General features: G+C 43.3%; 1 protein-coding gene across 45 annotated transcripts in view; it reads left to right on the top strand.

Moving 5' to 3' along the window:
* Positions 1-16,609, top strand: part of DZANK1 (double zinc ribbon and ankyrin repeat domains 1) — a 68,015-nt gene that overhangs the window by 12,403 nt on the left and 39,003 nt on the right. For all 45 annotated transcript variants that reach the window (XR_014832876.1, XR_014832877.1, XR_014832878.1 and 42 more), the window contains exons 5-8: positions 178-274; positions 1,861-1,979; positions 5,943-6,028; positions 9,881-9,998. Coding sequence is in view for 17 of the 45 variants with exons in the window: in XM_021078191.2 (XP_020933850.1) it covers positions 178-274; positions 1,861-1,979; positions 5,943-6,028; positions 9,881-9,998 (420 nt within the window). In the remaining 28 variants the exon portion in view is untranslated. The remainder of the gene's footprint in view (positions 1-177; positions 275-1,860; positions 1,980-5,942; positions 6,029-9,880; positions 9,999-16,609) is intronic.

Below are 16,609 nucleotides of genomic sequence, written 5' to 3'. Positions count from 1 at the left end.
CAACCCAGCTTCAAAGCTGTGTGGTTCTGAAGAAAGGTGAGGCAGAGGTCACTTGGCGAGAATGACTGTAAACCCTTTTGTAAGAAGCTCTGTCACTGTCCCTCCCATGGAGCCTCTCATTTTCTTTTCTAAATGGGCCAGAATCAAGGGACTGATATGCAATCTTTTCCTTCCTAGGATTTGAAAAATGGATTTGTTGAACCAAAAGTAAGGAAGAAGTATAAGAATGCTGAAAATAAACTGGGTTGGAATGTTAACCTTGGAAAATTTCCAGGTATGATGTAACTGGAAGATAAGTTTTACATTCTAAACCACCTAACAGGTTCACTGCTTGTTTTCTTGCCCGCAGAAGGGTTGCATAAGAAATGCTGGAGCAGGAAAGTAAGCTACAATTTTTTTGGTCTTTTTTTTAAGGCCATACCCATGGCATGTGGAAATTCCCAGGCTGGGGTCAAGTCAGAGCTGTAGCTGCCAGCCTACACCACAACCGAAGCAATGGCAGATCTGAGCCTCATCTGTGACCTACACCACAGCTCACGGCAACATCAGATCCTTAACCCACTGAGCAAGGCTAGGGAATGAACCTGTGTTCTCATGAATTCTAGTCTGGTTCCTTACCGCTGAGCCACAACAGAACTCCTGCAAGCTATAGTTTGAGTTTTGTTTTTTTGGGTTTTTATTGGTTGCACCCATGGCATGTGGAAGTTCCCAGGTCAAGGATCAAACCCTCGCTGAAGCAGTGACCTGAGCCACTGCAGTGACAACTCTAGGTCCTTAACTGGCTGTGCCACAAGGGAACTTTTCAATTTGAGTTTTAATGCTACCCTAGCTAACAGCATAAGACCATGAGGGATTTTCAAGCTATTCAGCAAAGTCAGATTTACCTACTCATTGCAGCTCAGGAAACTCACAGCAGAGGAGCCATGGGGCTTCTCATCACCGAGCACAGATGACAGTTACAGGGCTTTGGGGGAAGGGGTGGAGTTTGAGTGAAATTTAAACAAAAGCAGAGTTTTGATAGGCTGAAGGCAAGCAGGCCTCTGTGTGAAATGGTCACCATAAGATATGGAACAAGAGGAGGACCAGGGCTCTGTTACCTTGGGAACAACAAAGATAGATATGGACTATCACACTCAGAAACCTTTCTCTGAAGCTCTGCACCAGGGTTGGAAACTGCAGCTGCTGGGAGTTCCTGCTGTAGCTCAGCGAGTTAGGAACCTGACTAGTGTCCATGAGGATGCAGGTTTGATCCCTGGCCCCACTCAGTGGGTTAAGGATCTGTTTGTGTCGTGAGCTCGTGTGTAGGTTGCAGACGAGGCTCAGATCTGGTGTTGCTGTGGTGAGGGAAGGGAGGAAGGATGGAAGGAAGGAACTCTGGCTGCTTCTCTATGTCAGTGACTTGGGTCCTCCAGGATCGAATCGGAGGATGTTTCATTCTTATCGATGGGATCTCAGATGGCAAAGGTCCTCACAGTCTGATTTTCGAGAACAAGGTTTCTGGGCAAGTAAGAAACAGCCGTCACTTGGAGTGGGGGCCGTTGTGTTAACAGCTGCTGCGTGTCCTTGGGACCCACAATGTTTCCTGCCAACCTTGCAATTGGATTTATCTTGTTTCCCAGTCTAGGGTGGATTGTTGTAGAGTGTCACAGGGCAGACTTTAATTTTCTCAGTCTGGGCTAATATTTTTCTTTCTCATATTTAATTCAACTGAGTGGGAGCTTCTTTGTATAATTACTGCTTTGGAAAAAGAAGGTGACAAGCGAGGTCCCTTATTAAAATGTTTCCCACTATGAAGACATTTGCATGAAGCCATATGTAATTGCAGATATTCACAGAGTGATGCTTTTGATGTAATTGTAGATATGGGTGAAAGAAATGACCCTAAAACTTTAAAAGATCTTCGCTTCTCAGAGAGTCCACGGGAAACTCCAGCTTTCCGTGAAGAATCAGCCTCTAGACCAGCCACCCAACAGACCCAGGTAACTTCTAAACAAAATCTTTGGGGTACTGAAGACTTTCTGTGTTTTGGTGTGGAGAGGTTGGCTGTACCTGCAACATGTGGAAGTTCCTGGACCAGGGGTCGAACCCGTGCCACAGCTGCAGCAACACCGGATTATCCTTAACACTCTGTGCCATGGTGGAACTTCTAGAATACCTACTATGTTTTTAGTGCGTCCCATAAAATATTCTAAGGAAGCATCCCCTGCCTTTTCACCACACTCCAGAGGCACTTCCAGTGCCGGGAATACCTAGTTGAACAAGAAAAGCCCTTGTCTTCATGGAGCTCACATTTTATTGGGAGTGGGGACAGGCAGATAATGAACATATGAATAATCAAATAAAAAATTAAGACTGGTGATGTATGTCTTGGAAAAGAGCTGAGTAAGGGGGCAGATCAGGAGTTCTCAAAGTGAGGCCGCCAGACCAGTAGCATCAGTGTCACTTAGAAGCTCATCAGAAATGCAGATCCTCAGGTGCCACCCCAGACCTGCTAAATCAGGGACTCTGGGGGGTGGGCCTGATAATCTGTCTTTTTTTTTTTTTTTTTTTTTTTTTGCCTTTTTCTAGAGCCGCTTCCCGTGGCATATGGAGGTTCCCAGGCTAGGGGTTGAATCGGAGCTATAGCCACCAGCCTACACCAGAGCCACAGCAACTCAGGATCCAAGTCACCTCCGCAACCAACACCACAGCTCACTGCAACGCCAGATCCCTAACCCACTGAGCAAGGCCAGGGATTGAACCCGCAACCTCATGGATACTAGTCAGGTTCGATCCCTGACCATAGTTATCTGTAGTGTGTCTAGAAAGAATTGCTTTCTTTGTGCGTGAGTGTTTGGATTTCCTTGCCCACCTAGTAATTTAAGAGCTGCTTCTAAGGAAAAAGAGCAAAACCATATGTAAAGATTCCAAGATTCAGATCCCACAAAAGACTGGAAACGTGGGGACAAATTGGGGGCATTTGACTAGGGTTCACAGGACCAAGGAGGCCAAAAGAGGACCACAAAACTTTGATCTTTCACTCTTTCTTCGTATTGGTAAGTGGTTCTTCTCCATATTCCAGCTCAGTCTTAGCTGAGGCATCCTTGAAGCATAGGTGACGCTCATCAGACATCAGCATTAGTGATGCTGGCGGATGTTACAGCGGGCCAGCAGTCACCAGGGAGACAGAGTATCTCTGAGCTGGGCCTCTGGCGTGGGAGTGCCCTGCAGACAAGGAGCTGAGTAGGTGGATGGTACAGCCAGTGTGGAAGGGAAAGGACAGCTGACACCTGGCTTTAGTGTCAGGGCACAGAATTGTGGTTTCTCTGGCCACGTGGAATGATGCCCAAGCCAGCTAGCTAAATAGGCCATCTCTGCTCAACTCCATCTCTGTCAGCTTCATTGACAAGAAGGCCTGCAGGCTCAGTGTTCCCGCATCTTGAGGAATTTGGGAGAGAAGTAAAAAACCTGCACCTTTATGTGTTATAACAGAATTTAAAGTGGTTTTTTTTTTTGCTTTCTTCTCTTTTTTTTTTTTTTTTTTTTGCTTTTTAGGGCCATACCCACAGCATATGGAAGCTCCCAGGCTAGGGGTTGAATTGGAGCTGCAGCTGCCGGCCTACGCCACAGCCACGCCATATCTGAGCCACGTCTGCGACCTACACCACAGCTCTTGGCAATGCTGGATCCTTAACCCACTGATCGAGGCCAGGGATTAAACCTGCATCCTCATGGATCCTAGCCGTGTTTGGTTTGTTAACCACTGAGCCATGAAGGGAACTCCTGAATTTAAAGTTTTAACAATTGAATTAAATTTTGATGTGCTATGGGAACAGTATGTATGGGCTAGATGAAACTCAGTCAGTGGCAGACCAAATTTAGCCAGTAGACCGGCCACTTTGCGCCATTTGGTCTAGGGTTGGATCTGACACAAAAGCAACTAAAACCCCTGACTTGCCTTCAAGGGTAGCTTCTGCAGTCGTAAACTCAGCCTGCAGGCCTATGGTAAATGGAGTCTGCTGGGGTCGGACAGGCTCGAGGACATGAGATCGTACATGCATCGTGGACGTGACCCACACAGGTGACTCAGACATTCTGAGCTCATTTTTAAGAGGGGGTGTCACGTGTGCCTCCTTATGTAAGAAAGACTTAGTATTTCTCTGGCATTTGTGCCAGTCACAAGGAAACGTCAGACAAAACCAGATTGAGGGAGAATCCATAGATTAAGGTCATGAAAGAGGAGTTCCCACTTTCATGTGGCACAACAGGATTGGCAGTATCTCTGGAGCGCTGGGATGCAGGTTCGATCCCCAGCCTGGCACAGTGGGTTAAGGATCCGGCATTACCACAGCTGCAGTGTAGGTCACAGCTGTGGCTTTGATCTGATCCCTGGCCCAGGTATTTCCATATGCTGCAGGATGGCCAAAAGAGGGGAAAAAAGTGTGTATTATGAAAGATACAGACTGAGGAATTATTCCCAATTCAAGGAGACAGAAAAGACATGACCAGTAAGTGCAAAGTGTGGTATCGGGCTGGATCCTCACCCAGGAGGAAAATGTCACTGGCACAGCTGATGGAATTTGAATAAGGATCAGTAGTGCTGTATCACCGCTGCCTCTTCTGGTTTTGGTACCTGCATGGTTGTGTAGGAGGACGCTCCTGTCCTCGGGAAGTGTTGCAGCGTTCGGAGGCAGGATGTGACTGCCACTGATTATTCTCATGCTTCGGAGAGAGAATGTGGATGTTCCCTTTGTAGCTCAGCAGTAACGAGCTATTATCCATGAGGATGCAGATTCAATCCCTGGCCTCACTCAGTGGGTTGGGGGTCCCAGGTTTCTATGACTGTGGCATAGGCTGGCAGCTGTAGCTCTGATTCAGCCCCTGCTTGGGAACTTCCATATGCTGTGAGTGCAGCCTTAAAAAGCAAAACAAGAAAAAAGAAATGAGAGAGAGAGAATGGGAGCACTTGGGACAAGGTGTTAATGTGAACAGTTGGTCAAGCTGGGCACACAGGACTTAGCTGTACTCTCCTTGCAGCTTTCCTCTAACCTTGAAATTACATCAAAGAAAATGTTACAAAACTCTGATGAGATGGGGATGATACCCTACTTCATAAGGTTGCTACGAAATGTCTAGGAGGTGATGACTGCAGCATGTCAGGCACATTTCCTGCTATCAGACCCTCCAACACAGTGTCTGGTACAAGGAAGATGCTCAAATAAAAATATATCAGGAGTCCCTGGTGACCTAGTGGGTTAGGGATCCAGCGTTGTCACTTCTGTGGCTCAGGTCACTGCTGTGGTGCAGATTTGACCCCTGGCCTGGGAACTTTTGCATGCTTTGAGTGTGGCCAAAAAAAATCAGGGAGTTCCTGTTAAGAACCTGACTAGTATCCATGAGGATGCGGGTTTGATCCCTGGCCTCGCTCAGTGGATTAAGGATCTGGCATTGCCGCAAGCTGCTGCACAGGTCACAGATGCAACTCGGATCTGGTATTGCCGTGGCTGTGGTGTAGGCTGGCAGCTGCAGCTCTGACCCTTAGCCTGGGAACTTTCATATGCCACTGGTGTGGTCATAAAAAGGAAAAATACATAAATAAAATTTTAAAACAGAGTGAGTTAAATGTTTCTAGATAACAGAGATGATTATTCTTTCAGGTGAGCTCATCTAGGTCTCTAAATTCTCAAACCTGGTCTCTCTGATGGTAATTCAGGTGTCTTTTCTTGTAAACTCTTACAGGTAATGAAATATACATATCTGATTATGAGCACCATTTACAATTTTTTAGTGTTGTGTACTGGAGTGATCATTACTGAAGACTTTCCCCAGCATGGTTTTTTTTTTTTTTTTTAAATGGATGCCAGATATGGCGAGACAAAATATTAAAATGATGACAATGAATTTTAATGTAATTTTCTATACCATAGCTTTTGCCATGATTGTATACATATTCTTAATTTTAGTTCCCTGGTTTTGCGCACATAACTGGTCAGAAGAGTTTGACAAGCACGGAGATCATGAGAATTCAGAGGGAGACAGACTTTCTCAAGTAAGTATTACTTTCTCTTTACTATTTCCTAGGTCCTACCTAAGACACATTGTGGTCAAGAAGAATTTGACGTTGGGATATAATAATGGTATTTGCCCATCCCCAGCTGTTTTTTATTAAAATTTTCCAGACTTAAAAGGTACAAATGACATACAATAAACTGCTCTTAAAGAGTACAATTGACATATACATATAATCTTGAAACTCTCATAACAATCAAGAAAATAAACAAATCAGAGTTCCCTTCATGGCTCGGCAGAAACAAATCTGACTAGTTTCCATGAGGACGCAGGTTTGATCCCTGGCCTCGCTCAGAGTTAAGGATCTGGTGTTGCCAAGAGCTGCAGTGTAGTTCTCAGACGTGGCTCAGATCTGGCGTTGCTGTGGCTGTGGTGTAGGCCAGCAGCTGCAGCTCTGATTCGACCCCTAGCCTGGGAAGCTCCATATGCCACAAGTGTGACCCTAAAAATACAAAAAAGAAAAGAAAATGAACAAATCCATCACCTTCAAAATTTCCTACATTGCACCCTTTTTCCCATCTGTCCCTCCCCATCCCCAGGCACCTGTGGGTCTGCTTCTTATCACTGTAGTTTAGTTTGCATTTGATTCCATATGTAAATGGAATGATTTACTCCTTTGCCAGGCTTCTTTCACTCACCTAATTATTTTGAGACTCACCCGTGTGGTTACATGGTTACATACATCAGACATTTCTTTCTTTTTATTGCCGAGTACTGTTCCATCGTATGGATACATCACAGTGGTTATCCAGTCTCCTATTGATGGACATTTAGCTTGTATCCAGTTTTTGGCAGTTAACAGATAAAGCTGCTGTGAACATTTGTATACAAGTCGTCCTGTGCACATCTGCTTTCATTTCTCTTAGGTAAATAGCTCAGAGTGAAGTAGCCAGGTCATATCATAGCTGTATATTTAACTTTTTAAGAAAACTGCCCAACTGTTTTCCTAAGAGGTTGTTATCATTTTGCATTCCCACCAGCAATATATGATTTATGAGAGTTCCAGTTTCTTTATACCGTCACCCATACTTTTATTTTTATTTTCAGCCCTTCTGGTGAGGCGGTAGTCGTGGTTTTAATTTGTGTTTCCCTATGATTTGGGAGGGTGGGTGAAATGGATGAAGGTGATCAAAAGGTACAAATGTTCAGTTATAAAATAAACAAATCCTGGGGATATAACATACAGTACAGTGACCATAGTTCATACTACTACACTAATACTGTATAACACGAATGTATTGCATATTTGAAGGTTGCTGAGAGTAAATCTAAGAAGTTCTCATCATCCCAAGAAAAAGAAAGTCTGTATCTATATATAGTGACAGATGTTAACTAGACTTATTGTGGTGATGTGATCATTTTGCAGTGCATACAACTATTGAATCTTTATGTTGTATGCCTGAAACGAACATAATGTTGTATTAAGTCCTCTCTATCTTTACCAGTTTTGTCTATTGTTTTATCAATCCTTGAGGAAATTGTGCTGAAATCTATGGCTGTAATTATGCATTTGTTTACTTATCCTTGTATTTCTACCAGTTCTTGCTTCATATACTTTGAAGCTCTATTAGTAAATGTATAAAACCTTCTGGATACTTCTGTGCCATTGCAGAATTGACCCATTATCATTAGGAAATAACTTTTTTAAACCCAGATAATATTCTCTGCCCAGAATCAAACATGCCCGATATTAGTATCAGCTTTATTAATGATATTCCTATCAGGCTTTCTCTTGATTAGAATTTGCATGATGTATCTTTTTTCATCCTTTTATTTATGTTTCTCTATTATAAAGTTGGTTTCTTTTATAATTAGGTCTTGCTTTTTTATTTTAAAAAAAGCTAACAATCTCTGCGTTTTAATTGAGCTGTTAAGAGTATTTGTATTTTTTCTGATATTGATATGTTTTAATTTAAGTCAACCATCATATTATTTGTTTTCTGTGTGTCTTATCTATCTTTTGTTGCCCTTATTTTTTTCTGCTTTCTTTTGGATTAATTGGGTATGTTTTATGATTCTATTTTATTTTGTATCCTTTGTTGGCTTATTAGTGTAAGTTTTCTTTTAGATTTTATTTTGTATCCTTTGTTGGCTTATTAGTATAAGTTTTTTTTCAGTAGTAGGGTTATAGTACAATACTTTTAGCTTATCCACTCTGTCTTCATGTAGTATTATGCCACTTCATATATAGCCTAAGAACCTATGACAGTTTACTTCCAGTAGCTGAATAACCACAGCCTTTGTGCTCTTGTGGTCGTTTATTTTACTTCTGAAAATATATTACTAGTTTTTGTTTTTTGTTTTTTGGGTTTTTTTTTTTTTTTTTTTTTTTTTTTTTTGCTTTTTAGGGCTGTACCTGTGGCATATGGAGGTTCCTAGGCTAGGGGTCTAATCAGGGGTGCCGGCCTATGCCACAGCCACAGCAATGCCAGATCTGAGCTGTGTCTGTGACCTACACCACAGCTCACGACAATGCTGGATCTTTAACCCACTGAGCAAGGCCAGGGATGGAACCCACAACCTCATGGTTCCCAATCGGATTTGTTTCTACTGTGCCATGAAGGGAACTCCGGGTTGTTTGCTTTTTGTTGTTAGTTGCAAGAGTTTTTTACATATCCCAGATATGAATCCCTTATCAGATATATGATTTGCAAATAGTTTCTTCCATCTGTAAGTTGTCTTTTCACTCTTCTTGATAGTATTTTTTGATTTACAAATTTTTATGTAAAAAAAATCCCGTGATTTTGGGATGATATCCATGAAATCATTCTTAAAATCCAGTGTCATATGTGCCCTTCTGGGAGATTTATAAATGTACCTCAAACATTTAGGCCTTTGGTCTATTTGGAGTTCGTTTTTATGTATGGCATAAGGTATGGATCCAACCTTATTCCTTTGCATGTGATATCCAGTTTGCCCAGCAGCATTGTTGAAAAGACTGTCCTTCCCCAAGTGGACTCAACTACAGAGGCTGGTGATTATTGAGAGGCTGTGGAAGAGACTGGTACAGGCAACAAATAATCGGATCTGGGGAACAGTTCAGATAGGTCACAGGATCAGTCCCCCAGGCTGCCTGGAAAGTGTGGCAGTGGCACTGTTAGTCACAGGAAAGCCCAGTTTCAGGAATCCTTCTGCTTTGGCTGATATCCCAAAGCAGGTGGGTGGATGAGGGCTAAAAGCTGGGATCCAGTGGCCCAGGAAGTGGGGCCAGATGTTGCTGGGGCAGGGCCTCAGACTCTTCCCAGGTGAGTGAGGATGAAGGTGGAGCCGGACGGATGGTGACTCTCTAAAGTGCGAAGTAAGAGGACCTATCACTCACACTGGGCTCCATGCTGAGGTAGGAAGTCAGAAAAGTGCAACATAGACATGGCTGGTATTCCCAGAGCTCACCCAAATCCATGCCAAATCCAAGGTCATAGGACAAGCCAAGGCCCCACTCAGGAATGGGATCAAGGTTGCTTCGGTCAAGAAGTGAGATGGGCCTAGCCTCCAGGTTGAGGGCACCACAAGTGGTTCCAGCTGAGGCCCCTTTGTAATAAAATGACTAGAGAAGCATCTCCTGTCTTGACCTTGTTCCATAGCCTTTGAGAGTGTCCTGCTTCTTATTTTATTTTAAAAGAAGGTTTGAGGAAGTTTCCGTGTGGTGTAGCAGGTTAAGGACACGGCATTGCCACAACTATGGCACAGGTTGCAGCTGCAGCACAGGTTCGATTCCTGGCCCGGGAACTTCCATATGCTCAGGGTGTGGCCACAAAATAAAAAAACATCTGAGTGCTTTTAATTTTCACTTGACTTCCTAGTGTGCCCTCATCAGGACTGCCTTTTGTTGCAGGTGTGCCCACTGCCTCGTGCGCCGCCCGTCTGATCCCTTTGCTCGCTACTGTCTTGAATGCGGCTCTTCTGTCCCGCCCATATTTGGCTGTCGTCTGCCACCCCCAGAAGGAGCTCAGGTGAGCAACACGAATCCTTAAAACCTTCTTGCATTGGTTGGTCTGATCTTTCTCTGCAGCAGGAGCACAGTACTTGGCACACGTGACCCACAGGTATGAATGCTTGTTGAAAGAGTTACTGGCAAATGAATCTTTTACTATCCAGAATCCTATTTAAGAATGAAAAAACTTGTTTGCAATGCCATTTCTTTTGTGTGGTCTGGGAAAAGCATGGGCTCAGAAAAAGACTGAAATCTTTTTGTTTCAATGGTGCATGCATGGATAAACACGTTTCCTACTCATATATTTCTTTTTATAATCTGGAGACAAATATGAATATGTTCTAGAAACACATGACAAAAGTTCTACTTTCAAGTCTGTATATCCATAAGATACATCATTCTGTCCAAAAAGGCTGTTTATATAGGCTATGGCTTGATCACTGTATCTAAGTTAAAACATTTTGACTAAGTGTAGATAACTGATATTATCCTATAATTAAGTTTGCAGTTAGAGGAGTTTCCATTGTGGCTCAGCAGTTTAAGAACCTGTTGAAGATCTATGAGGATGAAGATTCAATCTCTGGCCCTCTCTCAGTGGGTTAAGCATCCAGCATTGCCGCAAGCTGCAGTGTAGGGTATAAATGCAGCTCGGATCCGGTGTTGCTGTGGCTGTTGTGTAGGCAGACAGCTGCAGCTCCAATTCGATCCCTAGCCTGGGAACTTCCATATCCCCTAAAAATAAAAAAAAATAAATAAAAATTAAAAAAATAAAGTCTTTGCCAGCTGACTTGAATGGAGGCACATTGCCGGGAGGGCCAGTGCAGGAGGACGGGCTTGGCACCTCTTCCTGTTTCTGGGGTGCTTCCCTCTCCTTTGGCTCTGATGATGCTTAGTTCACACCCGGTCGTGAGGAGCGCAGTGAACCACAGCAGACTCCTGTGAAGACCTCAGTGGGTTCCAGGGGTATCTACCCACTTCTGGGTACTCTCTCAGGCATCTGGTGGGCAGTTTCCCAGCAGTTCTGCACGTGACCTCCCAGCACATTCTGCCAGCTCCTCAGAGGGAAACTCCTAATGAATTTCGTAGGACCCCACAGGTGGCCTTTCACCTGCCAGCTCTGGTCTGTGTCGCCCCAGTGAACTTCTCTGCCAGCCAGTGGGTGACAGCCACACACAATTCAGTGAGGTCCTCTTCCAGATTTCATTCTCTTTGGGTTTCTGCTTCAGCCACAGAGGTGGTAACATCTTCTTGTCCTGGGCAGTCCTGTACCCATTACAGTTTGCTTTACCTATTAGTAGTTAATTCTGTAGTAGTAGTAGTAGTAATAGATAGTGACTATTTATATTAAACTTTCCCTGTTCATAGTACCCAGTGGTTTCTGTCTCCCGGATGGACTCTGATACAGAATTGGTACCTGGAGTAGCTTCAGGAACTAAACCTGCAGAGACAGAGTTTTGGAAGTTCTTTGGTCCTTCCCTTTCCTGGAAAGCAATGCTGAGCTCCTTCCCAGTGGGAAACAGGATGCTAGTGATCCACAGCATAAAGTGGCATCACAGTAAATCAAGCCATCTCATCGGGCAGGTCGTGAAGAAGTGTCACCTGAAGCAAGCCTCTTGAGCTGCTAGAGTCTGCTGCACTTGATGGTTAGGCAACACTGATGAGCTGAGGGCTGTGGTGTGGGTGGGTCCTTCTGAGCACCTGGGAGCATCGCAGCACCTGACAAGCTCAGGGCCTTTAACTCATAGTCTGAGAACCAGAGTGCTCCCGAGGCAGCCCTAAAAGGACCCGTGTCTTGTAGCTCCAGGGTTATACTGCTGAACTCAAACCCAGCATTGACTTGTATGTGTTGGCGAGTGACAACATCAGCTGAATTCACTCTCACCACATTTCTTTTTTTGTTTGTTTTGGCTATGCCCATGGCATGAGGAAGTTCTCTGGCCAGGGATCAAACCCACGTTGTAGCAGTGACAATGCCAGATCCTTAACCTGCTGAGCTGCCAGGGAATGCCTGTATTTCTTTTCTGAAAGTTACATTGGGACAGACTAGGATCCTGAAACTTGGAATGGAAGTGTTGGGTTGGACCCAAGCAAAAGGTACAATCTCTGTTTTCTAAAATACTCTAAGCATCCTGCCAGTGGGTGAACTTACCCTTCTGTCTGAGGATGCTAGCCTACCTTTCCTTGAAATTTCTGTGATAACCTCACCTGGGGCGGTGACTTTGAAAGGGGAGGTGTATTCTCCTCAACACTCACCACAACCACCTTGTAGCATTGCTCCGGTCCAATCCCAGCATGCTGTAGAGGGCCAGGTACACACCGTGATCCAGGAAAAAAGCTTACCCATGAAAAGAAGACCCAGGAGCTCCTTGATGGCTCAGCGGGTTAAGCATCTGGTGTTGTCACTGCTGTGGCTCGAGTTGGATCCCTGGCCCAGGAACTTCTGCATGTCACTGCAGGCGTGGCCAAAAAAAAAAAAAAAAAAAAAAAAAAAGGAAAAGAAAAAGAAGTGCACAATTTTGCTAATATATATTGGCAGGATCTTGAGGAACAAGTGTGGGAGTGGATTTTAAAGAGGCAGAATATAACACTAATTTGGGCCAAGTTCACTGATATGCATGCATCTTCTGTAGGTTCTAAATTGACTTAGCTAATGCAGCTGGCGGTGGCTCCAACTGCTTTTTTGGTTGACTCATGAAAACTTGGACTCAGTAGTAGCCCATATTTAGTGAGACTGAGATACCAGGCTTTTCCTGCTATCATGCGGGAGTAGGTTTATCAAGTCTGTCTTGTGTGTCCCCAACGCTCACCTGCCTTTCACAAGAAGGTCAGAAGACACTTTCTTGACTAAGGCGTTGAGGATGACACTAGTGAAAGGAGCTCTTGCGTCCATGAAAAGTTCCATGGATGCTTTCCTTTGGAGGCCGGGCATGATCATGGGAGATGCTGCTGTTGAGATGAGCTCCCTGATTTCAGCGGGCTAATGGGATTCCAGAGTATCATATCTGTTGTAAAAGGCAGCAGTGATGTATCAGTAATCAGAATCCAGTCATGGTATTCCCAAGAGTGAAATAGGTGGACAGCCTACTGGTATATTGCTTGGTTTATATAATTAGAAAAACAAACAAACAAACAAACCACATTCTGTAGCCAAAAATGTGACCTTAGTTACCACAGTGGAACATCCAAGTCTTTCACACAGGTTCAAGACTTAAGTCATTTCATGGAGTTCCCGTTGTGGCTCAGTGGTTAGTGAATCGAACTGGGAACCATGAGGTTGCAGGTTCGATCCCTGGCCTTGCTCAGTGGGTTAAGGATCCAGCGTTGCCATGAGCTGTGGTGTAGGTTGCAGACTCGGCTCGGATCCTGCATTGCTGTGGCTGTGGTGTAGGCCAGTGGCTACAGCTCCAATTAGAACCTTAGCTTGGGAACCTCCATATGCTGCAGGAGCGGCCCTAGAAGTGGCAAAAAGCCAAAAAAAAAAAGACAAGTCATTTCACAAACCCATAGCTCCCCGATTGAAGAGAGACTGGGTCTCCTTGGGGATGGACCCTGCCTCTTTGCAAGTACATGTCTTAACTCATCCTTGGAGCCTTTTCAAAGGAACCCACTGCCTTCATTAGAGTGACTGTGCCTTCAGGAAAAGGAAATGCCCAAAGCTTTGGGAAATTACTAGATACTGGCTCTGAATTGATGCTAATTCTTGGAGATCCAACACACCACTGTGGTCCACCAGTAAAAGCTGGGGCTTAGGTGGTCAGATGATCGATGGAGCCTTACCTCGAGGCTGACTCATAGTTTTTGCATCACATATTTTGGGGACTTGTTACGTTGGTATACATTTTGTAACTGCTGTGTCTTGATTGATTCTTTCATCATCACAAAATGTCTCTCTTTGTCTCTAGTAATAGTTCTTGTTTTTAGTCCTCTTTTTCTAATATTTATGCAGCCACCCCAGCTCTCTTACAGTTACTATTTGAATTATTATCCTTTTCGTTGCATTTACTTTTTTTTTTTTCTTTTTTTTCCATTTCTGGGCCACTCCCGCGGCATATGGAGGTTCCCAGGCTAGGGGTCTAATCAGGACTGTAGCTGCCAGCCTGCGCCAGAGCCACAGCAACGTGGGATCCAAGCCGCATCTGTGACCTACACCACAGCTCACGGCAACGCCGGATCCTTAACCCACTGAGCAAGGCCAGGGATCGAACCCGCAACCTCATGGTTCCTAGTTGGATTCGTTAACCACTGTGTCACGATGGGAACTCCTGCGTTTACTTTTGACCTATTTGTGTCTTTGAATCTAGGGCATGTCTTTAGTAGACAGCATATAGTTAGGTCTTGTTTTTTCATCCAGTCTGACAGTCTCTGCCTTTTGAGTGAGGTGTTTGGTCTGTTCATACTTAATGCTTTAATGATGTGGTTGGATTTACATACGCTGTTTTACAAACAGCTGTTTTGCTGTTTGTTTTCTATTTGTCTCATGTCTTTTTTTGTTCCTTAGTTCCTCCTTTGCTTCTGTTTGTTATGTTAAATAATTTTTAGTGTGCCATCTTAATTCCTATGCTGATTTTTACAAAAAATATTTTTAAAAGTTATTTTCTAATAGTGTTCTAGTGATTGCAATGTACACCTTAATTCCTCAGTCTGTTTCAGAATAATTTAACTTAAATTTAGTAATACATAGAAATTTTTCTCCAGTATTATCACCTTTTCTTCCTCATTTTCTTTTTATATTGTTACATATGTTACATCTATGTATTTTAAACTGAAAATGCAGGGTTAATTATGTCGCTTAAAGATGAGAGAAAATGTTTACGTAGTCGTTTATATTTACCCACATATTTATCATATCTAGTCTCTCATTTCTTTATTTCTTTCCTATGAACTCAGGTTATTATCAATGTGACTTATTTTCAGCCTGAAGGACTTCCTTTCCTAAAGGCATGTATTTTCTCTCTGTGTTTATCTTAGAATGTTTATTTTACCTTTACTTCTGAAGAACAGTTTTACTGGATATAAAATTCTTATTGGTCAGTTACTTTTCATTTCAGTCCTTTGAATATGTCATTCTGCTATCTTCTGGCTGCCATGGGTTTTGGTGTATGTGATAAGTAGTTTTTTCTCTTGCTATTTTCAAGATTTTCTCTTTGTCTGACATTTAATGGGTTGACTATAATGTGCTCAAGTGTGGTTCTCTTTGTGTTTATCTTTCTTGGGATTGATTGAGGTTATTGGACCTATAGATGAATGCTACTTCTTCAAATATGGGAGGTTTTGAAATTCCCTAGTGGTGCTGTGGGCTAAGGAGTCCAGCGTTGTTACTGCAGCAGCTCAGTTCGTTGCTGTGGAGTGGGTTTAATCTTGGTCCTGGGAACTTCCATTTGCTGTGGAAATATGGAAAGTTTTTGGCCATTATTTTTTCAAAATCTCTTTCTGCCTTTTTCTCACTCCTCCCCTTCTCGGATTCCTATTACATGTATGTTGTTATTGATGTTGCTCTAGAGAACTTTGATGTTCTGTTTATTTTCTTAAGTCTTTTTTCTCTGTTCTTCATATTGGAAAATTTCTATTGAACTATATTCAAGTTCACTGATTCTTCTGTCATTTCTGATCTTTTATTGAGTCCCTCTGGCAATTTTTTTCACTTCAGTTATTTTACTTTTCAGTTCCAGGTATGCATGTATATGTATGCATGCATTATGTATGTATGTATGTGTATTCCAGGTATGCATGCATGTATGTATGTTTGTATGTATGTATGTATGTATGTTGTCTGTACCCATAGCATATGGAAGTTCCTTGTCCAGGGATTGAACCTGCTCCACAGCAGTGACCTGAGCCACTTCAGTGACAACACTGGATCCTTAACCTGCTGTGCTGCAAGAGAACTCCTTGATTTTATACTTTTAAAATAATTTCTTTTGGGAGTTCCCATTGTGGCTCAGCAGTAATGAACCTGACTAATATCCATGAGGACTTGGGTTCAATCCCTGGCCTCACTCAGTGGATTAAGGATCTGGTATTGCTGTGGCTGTGGGTGTAGGCCAGCAACTACAGCTCCAATTGGACCCCTAACCTGGGAACTTCCATATGCCTTGGATACAGTCCTAAAAAGTCAAAAATAAACAAAAAAACAAGTAAATAAATAGTTAAAAAATTTCTTTTTGAGGTGCCCTGTTTTCGGTTCATTGCTTTCATACTCTCATTTTTTTTAAATTCTTTTTATTGTGATAAAATCTGTATAACAGAATTTGCCATCTTAATTTTTTTTTTGGCTTTTTGCTATTTCTTTGGGCCGCTCCTGCGGCATATGGAGGTTCCCAGGCTAGGGGTCTAATCAGAGCTGTAGCCACCGGCCTACGCCAGAGCCACAGCAACTCGGGATGCGAGCCGCGTCTGCAACCTACACCACAGCTCACGGCAACGCCAGATTCTTAACCCATTGAGCAAGGCCAGGGACCAAACCCCCAACCTCATGGTTCCTAGTCGGATTCGTTAACCACCGGGCCACGACGGGAACTCCCTCATACTCTCATTTTTTAGAATACGGTTTTCTATAGTTCTTTGAACATTTTTATAATACCTGTTTTGAAATCTTTGCTTACTCAATCCAACATCTGGGGCACCCAAAGA

Source organism: Sus scrofa, chromosome 17 (genome assembly GCF_054392235.1).
Source record: "Sus scrofa isolate SSC_HxYL_T2T_F1_AM1 chromosome 17, Sscrofa_HxYL_maternal_Yorkshire_Landrace_v2.0, whole genome shotgun sequence".
Taxonomy (NCBI): Eukaryota; Metazoa; Chordata; class Mammalia; order Artiodactyla; family Suidae; genus Sus; species Sus scrofa.
This window is presented reverse-complemented; position numbering and strand designations above follow the sequence as displayed.